This window comes from Coloeus monedula (assembly GCF_965178545.1).
Source record: "Coloeus monedula genome assembly, chromosome: 4".
Taxonomy (NCBI): domain Eukaryota; kingdom Metazoa; phylum Chordata; class Aves; order Passeriformes; family Corvidae; genus Coloeus; species Coloeus monedula.
In genome coordinates, this window is record NC_138784.1 from 26,470,011 (window position 1) to 26,482,135 (window position 12,125).

At 47.3% G+C, this 12,125-nt stretch overlaps 1 protein-coding gene across 5 annotated transcripts in view; it reads left to right on the forward strand.

The window, feature by feature from the left end:
- Window positions 1–5,339, forward strand: part of ZC3H7B (zinc finger CCCH-type containing 7B) — a 47,376-nt gene extending 42,037 nt beyond the window's left edge. For all 5 annotated transcript variants that reach the window (XM_082280180.1, XM_082280183.1, XM_082280182.1 and 2 more), the window contains exons 22-23: window positions 202–365; window positions 1,123–5,339. In XM_082280180.1, coding sequence (XP_082136306.1) covers window positions 202–365; window positions 1,123–1,315 — 357 coding nt within the window. In that variant the 3' untranslated portion in view covers window positions 1,316–5,339. The remainder of the gene's footprint in view (window positions 1–201; window positions 366–1,122) is intronic.
- Window positions 5,340–12,125: the final 6,786 nt, after the last annotated feature.

Sequence of the window (12,125 nt, forward strand, 5' to 3'; positions counted from 1 at the left end):
AGAGCATCTCCTCTGTTCCACTTTAGTGTCAGCACAATTCCCTAAAGATGGCATGGCAGAGAAGTGTGGGTAGTCATAGACTGAGTGGAGCTTCCAGGATGCTCTGGAAGGAGAGGGGAGAGGCAGTGCCAGCACAGGGAAGGCCAATGGATGTGGATGTTATTGCACTGACTGGCCCTTTTCCCTGTCTGCACCGGTTAGATGGGTTATCACTGCTGGCTCTGTGGGAAAAACAGCAACAGCAAGAAGCAATGGCAGCAGCACATCCAGTCGGAGAAGCACAAGGAGAAGGTCTTCACTTCAGACAGTGACTCCAGCTGCTGGAGCTACCGCTTCCCCATGGGCGAATTCCGGCTCTGCGAGAGGTACTAGTGTCTCACCTCCCTCCTGTGCTGCTGCTGCAGGGCCAGGGTAACAGGTCCAGGGCCTCTGTCATCCCTCCTCATCCTCTCACAGAGTTCTCAGAGACTTCTGAATGGAAGAGGAGTGGGATGAGATGACAGGTTTGGGTGACGGTGAGGCTGCTGTTGGATCCCAGAGGTGCTCAGCGACAATACTGAGGGGTAAAAGCACATTCCTGAGCATGTGTTGTTAGAAAAGGGGAGGTTCCTGTCTGCACCTGTGCCCTTCATAGCCAGGATGCTCAGCTCTCAGGCTGCTGAACAGTCCCCTTGGCCCAGTGCTTGGGGGAATCCCAGGTGCCTTATTAAATGGTTTGAATGTCTCACACCCTCTGAATCAGTACCGTAGGGTGCCTTCAGAAAGCTTGTGATGGTTAAAAATGCCATTTTGGTTAGCAAGAAGGCTCTGTCTTTCATGCTGGTTACCTGGCATTTCCTCTCTTGTGCACTGGCTTTTCCTCATCCCTGCTGGTCCAGTTCCAGCTCAGATTTTTTTGTGCTCTGACTAAATCCCCTTGTAGCCACTGTTCTTTTCGCTGCTCTGGTTTTTTCCCAGCCTTGATGTCTTCCCAATTGCACATGGGTTTGTAGGAGAATCAGCTCGCCCTTAAAAAGGAGAGTTCACAGCATGTTTCAGTGGGTCCTTATCAAGTATCCCAGACAGGGAACTCAAACCCCTGTACTGGGGGTGCCCTCCTGACTGCGTTCCTTGTGCCGGCAGGTTCCAGAAGAACAAGGCCTGTCCTGAGGGAGAGGAGTGTCGCTATGCCCACGGGCAGGACGAGCTGACAGAGTGGCTAGACCGGAGGGAAGTGCTGAAACAGAAACTGGCCAAAGCCCGCAAAGACATGCTGCTCTGCCCCAGGGATGATGACTTCGGGAAATACAACTTCCTATTGCGGGATGACGTATAGTAAGGGCTGGAGGGAGTCTGTCAGCTGCAGAAACACGGGGTGGGTTTTCCGAGTGGCAGTAGCAGGGAGAGCGAGATCTGTGTCTCGCAAAGAGAACTTTTTCTTTTCTTTTGTTTTAAGATTATGAGACGATGATTTATTAGTGGTGAATGAATTCGTGAATTTGATTCTCGTTGGCCAGCGACGCCATGCTCACTGAGTTTGTGATCCATCTTTTCTCTCTTCTTTCCCCCAAATTCTCCTTCCACTTCATCTTTTTGTTTTGCCTGTCCTTCATTCAAAGGAATTAATTCAGTCTTGTACTGGGCTGCAAATCAGATAATTCCACCTTCTGTCATTCTTCTTCCTTTCAATTCAATTCAGACTGCAGAGGTCTGAAGGACAAAGCTGAGAGAGAGGGCCAGAAAAGTTGTGGATGCCCCATCCCTGGAAGTGTTCAAGGCCAGGTTGGATAGAGCTATGAGCAACGTGGTCTAGTGGAAGGTGTCCTTCTAAATGACAGGGGGATTGGAACTAGATGGTCTTTAAGGTCCCTTCCAGCCCAGGCCATTGTATGATTTTATGAAATCTGGTGAAAAGGTGACCATGAATTTCATACGTTCCTTTTCTCAGTGCTGCAGAGTAAGCCCCACTTACTCTGCTGCAGCCCTCCTGCTCTTCTGGGAGTTTGGTACCAGAAGAAATAGGCATTGAGGTGCAAAGAAGAAAAACCACTAGATCTGGCTTGAAACATCTAGGCTTATGCTCCAGCTGTCAGTATTGCCCTCAGGCATCAACTGGTGCAGAGGAGGATAACAGCCGTGTGGTATAAGGAGTGCAAGGTAAAAGCAGCAAAGTAATGAAATTGCTTGCAGCAGCAGGAACTGGGTTATAGGTGACTTCAGACTTCAGCTGACTGTACTCAGAAAGCAAGTTGGTGACTTCTCATTAGATGTCTTTTCCAGTGTGTGGCAGATATTCAGGGCAGATAGTTTGGGTTTGGTTTTTTGGCTGGTGTGACTGGTGCAAGTAGAAGAGAACCCATCCAGGAGGTGTAGTGGAATCTGTGACACACCATGTGTCACTGAAGTCCACACAGTAGTATTGGTCAGGAGGGAGGCAGTCACTAAAAGGAGCCTGTGTTTCTGTGTTGCCTTGTGTCCTGAAGCGAGTGAGGGAGGGAGGTAATGGTGTTCCTTTCTTGCTCTTTGCATGTGTTTCTGGTTACTTAGAGCTGCATTTTTCCCTGCACTGCCAGAAAAACTGGGTGGGGACCCATTTAAAAGGACACCACTGCGCAGCATGGGCAATGTTTAGCTAATGGGAATCCAGCTGGAAGCGCTTACCAGTACCAGAGGTCCAGCCCCCTCCTCCTCAGAGCCAGGGTAGGGAGCTTGCAGATGCAAAGTGCAACTAGGATGTGACGCAGAGCAGGGACAGTGGTGGAGAGTGAATGGCACAGTGGGACTCAGCCATGGCCTGCTCCTGTGCTGCCTGATGTGTGCTGTGATGGGATAACCAGTAATGCTGAACTCCGGGACAGGATTTTTGCTTTTTTAAGTGGCAGCAGTGAGAAGCAGTACTGCTCTGAATGCCAGCCTAGTCCTTTCTGGTGGTCTCACCCTGTAAGCAGTAAACGTGTCCCCTGTCCTGAGCTTCCCTCTCCTTCTCTCTTCTGCAGTCCAGCTGTGCTCTGGAGTTTTGCATGCATGGATGGCATCACCCACTCAAACACAAACACATCTCCCTCCCAGCCTTCATCAGGGATGTCTTTTTCATACAGAGTTTCCCAGGACAGCAATCTCAGAGCCCTTGGGTAGGGCTGTATCCATGGTAAATACAATCTGGCCATTAACTGCTTGGTGCTTTGGCATTTCTGTGTCCTCCTGTTCCTCCCTGCTCCCGTATCCTTGGGGTTCACAGCTTCAGGAGGGATGGGATGTGGAAACTGGGAGATGTGGACATGCTGTGAGGCAGCACAGGAAGGTGCTTCAGCTCCACTGGGATAGTTAGGGTCCAGTTATGGAGTGGAGTGCTCTGCATTCTGGTCTGGAATCTTTCCAGAGACGTGGTATGCTCTAAGTAAACTGAATGTGCCTCTGCACTTAGAATCATTAAGTTGAAAAAGACCTCGAAGATCATCAAGTCCAGTCGTTAACCTGGCACTGCCAAGTCCCAGACTAAACCATGTCCTGAAGTGCCACATCTACATGTATTTTTAAATACCTCTGGGGATGGTGACTCAGCCTCTTTCCTGGGCAACTTAACCACTTTTCTGCTGAGCTTTTTTCCTCTCCCTTAAAATGCGGATGGTAGTCTCTGGTTTGCTGTGAGCAGTATCAGACATGGCAGTTTTTGAGTGGTCAGGTGCTGTAGTTTCTCCTCTGTCCTTTGTGGTAGCTACGGTACCTTTCCTGGTCATCCTTGTGCTCAAGTGGTCAACTTTAGAGATGGGAGGAGACAGGCATCAGCTCCTGGGTTATCCTGTTCTGCTCTTCTTGGGCAGATGCCAAGGAAGGAAATCTGGATTGGGGGACACTGAAATCTGTTTTTTACTTTTAAAACAAACCTGCATCTCTAGTGTGACTCTAGCGTTTGCTGAGCTGTGATTTCTCATGCAATGACTTGTTTAGGTTACCAAGTGGGTCACTGTCCCCTCTCCCCCTCTCTGCAATGAGAACTGAGCTGCTTGGTGGGACTTCAGAGGTTCAGGCTGGGGCTGATATGGGGAGAGGGTGAGAGGAGGTGAGGTGAGGTGAGGTGAGGTGGGGGAGGCCCACGATCACAGGGGTTGCATCAAGTGTCTCTTTGTTTTCCCTGATATGATAACCTGGTCTGTGGTGTTGCAGTACTTCGTCACCAGACTTGTTTTAGTGTGTATATATGTGACCCCTTCCATGAAGCATATATACACAGGTATTAAATATATCGCTCTATATAATATTATATGTGTGTGGTATCGAAGGAATCTTTTAAATGAGGGTAAAGGAAAAGGACTCAGGCCAGGAAACGCAGCATCTCCAGTTTAAGTATGAAGCCTTTTATTTGGGATAGGGAAAGGGAAATAAAAAAAAGAGGGGAGGGTTTTATATAAATAGGTATAAACTTTGAGATGGAACAGGTTTCCCTGTGTGCATTTTTGAAACCCTTGAGGATGTCCTTGCAGTCCCATCTCAGCGAGAGAGTATTATACTGCTAACTAGCGAGTAAAGTTTTAATATAAGGCTTTGCTTATATTATTTAAAGGGACATTGTGAAAGGCAAGAAGTTTCACACTTGACTTCCCAGGCTTGCTTTATCAAGCCAAGAGGGTTTTCTTCAGTACATTACGTGCTCTCAGCAGAAATGCTTAGTGCTCGCAGCTCTACAGCAGATAAACCACAAGCTGTAGGGGCTGCTTTAGTGTTGTGTTCACAAGACCCTGTGGTAACTCTCTCTTCTTTATTTGTGTGAGAGAAGAAGAAAATTCTGCAGCACAGAACCAAATTTGAGGGTTATTAACAAAGGAAGTGATGTTTTAATTTTATAATATTAGAAGAAAATCTCAAATACTGTAAAATAACCACAGACATTCATACAGAGCAGAAACTTATTAAATGCTGAAGGACTTAGTGAAAATCTTTTCCCAAATTCTTTGGTAGGGGCAGGGATTTTAGGTGATACTGACATTGGAGTAAACCTGGCCTTTACAGGGAGAAGTAAAAAAAAAAAAGCCAACAAAAACCACCCTACTTAGCTTGTATGAAACTGTATGTCAAAAATGGATGGGTTTTAGCAAGTGAAAGGAAAAGATAGCAAGGGGATGCTGCAGTTCTGAGCTGGGTAGTAATGATTTTGAGTCCTTTAATATGTCTTTGTATTAATATAATTTAAGAATACCACGCTTTACTATTAAAAAAGAACTTAGTATCTTTCATAAGGTCTAGTATCAGGATAATTATGTAGATGTTTTAACAACATTTTTGCTTTTGTTCTTAAATAAAGAAAGAAAAACCAAACTTGCTTCTTTTAGCCTTTGTAATAGAAAATAAAAGTGTGCACTTTAAACCCTCTCCTGATCCAGAGTGTGTTTGTGTTTTTCAAATAGCCTGCAAAGGACTTTTATCTTGCTTTCAGGTTTCCCTGCTGTGAGGAGGGAAGCAAAGGGAACACGTCAAGCATTGGACCACTTTGGCTTTCTCCCTTCTTTAAGTATAATCTGCTGCTCTTCTTGCTGAGTGGAAAATTGCCTAAGTGCATATTAACAGTTTATGCAGTTCTTCATCAAACACACAGTTCTTGTGAACTTTAGGTGTATTTAAGATGTTTTTCTTTTCCTCCTAGTGCCAAGAATCCATGTGCTCTGCATCAACACACAGTTTCAGGTGTTTGGGTAACCTGTGTTTTGAAACCTCCAGTAATCGGGTCTTGTAACATCTTCATCTAGAGATTCTTCTGCTGTGTAGGCTGCGCCGTCCAACTGGGTTGGCCAGTTCTTTTGCCTGGCAGTGTGCACCCTGCTAGGGAACGTGCCCTTAGCCCTATCCACCAAGTTGCACACAGCTTGGGCCATGGGAGGTGTCTGTGCACTTACGTTCCTCCTGGAAAGGATGCTGTGTGAGGAAACTGCACCGGGGGAAGAGGTCAGTATGAAAACATTTATTCATAAACTATTATTAATTTTATTAATAAATTAAATTCTTTATTTTTCTAATCTGTCATGATGCAGATTAATCTATATTTTTGATGAAATCAAAACTGGAGATGTGGTGAAGACAGGGGAGTCCCATGGATATGCCCTGTTACTGCAGTATAAATTGGTAGTGACCAGAAGGTCATATCCAGCAAGGCCTGAAGAGACAAGATTTGTCACACATCTCCTTGATGTGCCTTCATACAGACATAAGAACTCATGTCCTTCTGGTCAAAGAAAAGACCTGAACACATTCTTGTAGTGCAGGGGGAATGAGGAGACGTGTGCACTTCGAAGGTGCATCAGTTGAGTACATAAAATGTGAGAGACATTACTTTTACATTCCAAAGTCTATTGAGGGCATACTGGCAGGAGTTCAGGGTAGCTTTTCCAGTACAATTGAAACCAAAATTGTCAAACTGTGAGACAGACAAAGCATCAGGAGAAAAACACCTCTTTTCCTTGCAGGTTTGAGCCTCAGCTGTAAACCAGTGTTTCTTCACTGAAATAAACTTGTATTTTAGAGAGGAAGAAAAGGAGTGTTCATTTCAGTATTCAGATCTTCCTAGGAACTTTAGCAGATACAAAGACAAGGCAGAGAGATCCAGATCAGCCAGAAAAAATCCAGGTTCTGTGGAAGATTGTGAGGAGCAGGGTAGAAACCCCTGAGAGGTGGGAGGAAGGCTTCATGCAGAAGATGGTTCATGCCATCATAGAGCAGCCTGGCAGAGGGAGTTTGCTGCAGATGAGGATCCTAAGTAAGTAATCCTGTGACTGAGTCTGCCTACCCACACTATAGAGAAACATTTCTGGGCAGTGAGAGCAGATGATGCAAATGGTGTCATCCTCTTCATTGTGTTTGCTGCTGCCATTGCAACCAGGAACAGGGTCATGTGTCCTGTGCACAGTGAGCAGCAGAGAGTTCCTGACATGCAGGAGCTGTAACCTGAGGACGTGCGATGGTTACAGGCTGGGGTAGAGGGCACAGAGGACGTACCAGCAGGGCAGCTGGGGGGAAAAACATGGGGCAGAAAGCAATGAGCTAAATAGTAAAAGAGGCCTGGATGGGAGTGCCTAGTTAGAGGGAAGTGCAGGAGGAAAGGCTGTGGGCACGCTGGCTGAAGCACAAAGCTGTTTGATACATGGTGGAGGAAGGCACCGAACAGACTCAGATGGGTGCTATGGGAAGGCTCTGGGCAGAGGTTCTGTGGACATATAGCCCTTGGGGCTTCCAGGAAAGCTGCGAGCTCTGGTCAGGAGCTGAGCCATGTCTCATTCAGCCTCACCTCCTTCTCCCCAGGATGGGAGAGGATAGGACAGGACGTGTCTGTTCCACGTAACCTCTCTCCCTTCCCAGATCGATTGTCACCTCCTGTTTCTCTGTGGTTCCCCCTCCAGACAGGAGCAGTGTGTCCTGGTGGTGCTAGGACAGGAGTGGTGTTTCCTGAAAACAGATCCAGGTGCAGCAAAGACAAGAGCAGGGACCAGACCAGATGACAGCTCCAGCTGACTCATTTCCCATCACAACAGTCCTGTCCCTGGCAGCTCCCAAGATTGCCCCTTTCAGGGATGCTCATTATGCAGGTTATCTTATGGATGGTGGTGCCCCAGAAAACTACTATTTTTTCCAGAGTCTCAGGAGGCACAGACATAGCAGAGACCCAGTAAACAGGGTCATTCATAACCATCTGGATTAATCCTCTAAAAAATGACATTACCCAGGGCTGGGAAGAAAATCTCTAAACCCAGATGCCAGAGTAGATTTGTCTTGCTTTGAACTGGAAAAGCACTCGGCTCTGGAGGTGCTCTTTGGCGTATTTCCTTTGTTCTCAGTGGATTTCCTATGTCTGCCTTAGCAGTGGGCTTCCAATAGCACTGGGGCCTTCCAGGCAGATGGTCAGGAAGAACGAAGAGCTGCACAGTTTTGTTAATTGAATACCGAGGCACGCTCCCCCATCTGTACCCCAGCAAAGCTCTGAGGCAGAGAGGGAAAGTCCTGCTTCCATGGGAGTGAGATGGCCTCAGTTTTCCTCAGCAGGCTGGCTTGAGAATAACTGCAACACAGCTGGGCATTGCCCCTGGGAACTGTGGTGGGGATTCAATACACTGACAGTGTTTCAAAAGAAGCTCTAGGCAGTCTGGAGCTTCTCCTGTTCAAGACCATTCACATCTTGGTTTTGGGGGATCAGTGGCAGCCAAACTGTCCAAGCTTTTCTAAGGGTCATTTGTTTTCTTTCAGCCCACATGCCTTCCCCAGGCTCAGCTGACTCCTGTATCTTTCCATCAAGCTTAGACCTCTTGGGCTATGATGCTGCAGGATCCCTGCTTTTGCTGGGGTCCATGTTGTTCCTAGTGGGTGTGAGTAGGAAGAGATGGCTGACGGACAGCCCAGGTCCTTACAGACAGCCTTGGTTTTGAGAGGGAAGCAGCCACAGCAATGTGCATCTTGCTGTCCCACCCAGTGGTCTCCCATGGCCCAATATCACTGGCCTTGGATTTCCCCATCCTGCTTTCAACCCCTTTGTTTATTGCTGCTCTTGGCACGGCTAGACTCTGCCTCCTGCAAGAAGGCTTGTTCCGAGAGCTCCCAAAGCTGTCTCTGCCCAGGCTGCCAGAGTGTTTTCAGAGCAGGGAAATGCAAAAAGGCAGCTCTAGGTGTCCTTCCTGCCCAGGACAGTACAACTTCTGGTGATCTCAAGGCCCTTTCTCACGTTTTCTCCCTGCTTAGCACCTAGTTCTCTGGCAAATGGCACCTCACAAGGGAAGGCCATGTGCAGAGAAGCAGAGCTGTGGTGAGCCCAGCTGCCATGTGAGCTCTCCAAGAAGGGGGAGATGTCTTGGCGGGGGTGGTGGGGAAGCAAAGCTCATTAACTTTTTGGCATTCATTTTGGGGAGTTAGTTTTTAGAAGTTCTTTTGCCTTGGGCGGGAGGTGCAGGCACTTCCTTCCACTGAAGTTCACCGCTTGGATGGGAAATCCCGGTGCTGCTCCTCCATGCAGGGACACAGGCAGGCACATATGTACACATACACAGGCACGTGTGTGCATGCCATACCCTGCTGGGGAGGGAAGTCCTTTCAGAGGTAGGAAGGGGACTCTGAGGAGTGAGGCCTCATCAAGCCTGTGTGTCTGTGTCGCATGTCGCTACCATCAAAAGTACCCAAAGGGTTGCATGCCCATGTTGCAGGCACCAGGCAGCGTCTTTAGCCAATGCAGAGCCCTAGTCCCACTTTGCCCTCAGATGTCCACCCTCCCATGCTGGCTTCATCACTCCTTCTCTCACCTCCTTTCCTTCAACACCTCCTTTTCTTCAAAGTAATCTGCTGTGGATGCTGACACCCCTGTGGTCTGGCCACAGCCTTCCCTGCTGCTGCCGTTCTGGGTACTGCTGCAGCTCCATAGATGTCTGTTGGCACTAGCAGCAGCATCTCAACCCAGAAGAAGACAACTTTCTGGGATGTGGTGCATGTGTCCTTTCAGCATGGCCATGGTGCTCAGTCTGTAGGCCTCTGCCAAGCTGAGAAAAATTCCCTACCAAGCCTAATGCACTACGCAAATAAATAGCTAAGTCTGGAAGCTGTAAGGGGAGTGTACAATTGTTCTAGGAACTAGTACAAGAACAAGAAATTGTATGGATGTCTGTAAAGAGGCAGTGACTGATCTCTGGCAAAGGGTTTGCTTGGATAAAAGAAGAAAGAGGAAACCACTTACCAAGCTGAGTTTGGTGAAAGAACCAAACCCTGCGGGTGGGCCTGGAGCCTCCACACAGACTTTGAGGAGTAGGCTTGATTTGTAGGACGTCCAACAGAAGACGTCTCACGTGAGGAGGTATGGAAATTTCCAAGTAATGGCTGCGCTGCCAATGTGAATGGTCTTGGGTGACTGAAAGAAATGGAGAAAAAAAAGGAAAATACTCTTGCTTCAAGAACAGCAGAATTTGCAAAGCTTCTAGAGGTTTCTACATGTTTTTGTCCTTATTTCCAAATTCACTTCAGGGGAGTGTCATCTTGTCTGTCACCACAAGTCCTTTCAGTACTGCTGGCTACTGCCTGTACTGTGTCACTGCCAAAGTATGTGCCCCAGATCATACAGAACACATAACAGCAGATTTTGTCTCTGGGGAGGCATTAATTTGACTCTCCTCATCCTAGCTGATCTTTCAAACAGAATAAGATATTTAAATGTATTTATCCCTTGGTGGGTAGCATGTTCTGGGGATGGAGGGATGGAGGGATGGAGGGATGGATGGATGGATGGATGGATGGATGGATGGATGGATGGATGGATGGATGGATAATACTGCTGCATAAGCTTTGCGTCCTTAGAAAATCAGACAAAAACTTTTTCTTTTCTAAGAGGACACATTCCATTAGATTACCAACCCAAGCTTTCACCTTATTGGAGAAAGCTGAGATAACAGCAATTAGTAATAATAACCACTAATGCCTTTCTTTGGTCAAATATCACTGCTGTTGGTGTGTTCCCCATCAGCTGTGCTTTCAGATACACCTGAGAAACAATTAAATTCCCTTCTGTAGTGGTGGCCTCATAAATTGATATGCAGCCAGGTGCCACCACCAAGGACAAGACCCACAGCAATAATCTGCAGGAGTTTCTGACCAAGGAGGCACACAAGTGTGCCACTGGCTCTTGTTTTGAGTCTGAGGGTGGCTGCAAGACACTGGCAGGAGGGGGAACAGGGGAAAGACTGCTCCAGAAGCACTGTGAAAGTGGCCCTGTGGAGTTGAGGGAATACTCCTGGGGCTGCAACAATGATGGCAACTTGGAGACATGCACAGAGAACCCCCTTACCCAGCTCCTTGTAATGAGCAGGGTGGTATCTGAGGTCTGAATGTCTGAAAAGATTCTCTGGGGTTTCAAACTGCCAGCAAGGTTGGACCTACTAGCAACACCTCAGCAGTGTTGCTCTATAATTCCCTTTAGGCCTGATGGCAGAGCTCTCCAGAGAAGTCCCATTAGAGACAGGAGTAGAATTAGAGGTTTTGGAAGAGACATTTACATGTTTTGATACCAGCAGAAGCACCTGAGCACTGCAGAAAGGCAAAGGGGCCAGGGGAAAGGAAGGTACAAGAATTGGTTGCTTAAAAAAACCCCAATTCTTTTGAATAAAAATGTAAAAGGAGGGAGAGTATGGACCAAGGTAAATGTTGAAGGACCCGCAGTCCTCCCCTCAGGACTGCTGAACACACTCCTTAGGCAAATGTGCCAAGAGGTTCAGCCAGCACTGCTGGGTGGTGTGGGTAGCTGCAGCAAGAGAGCTACAGAAAATACACTGAAGTTAGCCCTGGTCTCTGCCAGTTAAATTGGTGTTCATGGAGTTTGGCCTTTTCCATCACATTAGGTGCCTCCTTTTGTGTGCCACCCACTTAGGGCCAGTAGAAGTTGAATGGCTGGTTGAGTCTGGGAGAAAATGTGGTGTTATGGGCTGACTGGGCTTCTGAGTGATGGATGGAGCAGAGCTGCGGGCACCTCCACTAAAACGGGATCACAAAAACAATAAAAACACATCTGACAACAGTGTAGCCAGCACAAGTGATGCAATCTGTGGCCATGCCTGCAGCTTTCCAGAGATATTTCAACTTCATTCACTAAAGCAACTCAAATGCTCTGTTCTCCATGTTGGGGACACAGGGGCAGACAGACATTCCCCACTGCTATGACTCCATTCCATAGTATAGGTTCTGATTCCCTGGGGCTTGAAGACAGGGTGGTGCTGATGCATCCAGCTAGTGATGTTACCCAAGCTCTTCTTGTGGGCAGGAGGTCATTGTTCAGGGATTCTGAATCAAGAGGGACATACAGTGTTGGTAGGAGACTTTGTGGACATGGCAAATGCAAGATGAGATGTATATCTCATCACTCTCAAATCTCTAGACAAAAACTTAGAGATGTCCATTGCAGGCTAATAATTCAAACTGCTAAGTGACAATTTAGAGGATCTTTAAGCTACCTTCCAACCCAAACCATTCTATGATTCTATTAATTTTCTCTGAATTAATGTCTTCATTTTCTGAAGCCATAAATGTCAGTCAGTTGCTGCAGCAGCTGCTGTGAAGTCCTTAGGTCCCTCCAGACACGTGGTCAGATGTTTGTCCAGCTTTCATAACAAGTTTGAGCTTGGGACAAAACCAGGGGGTCC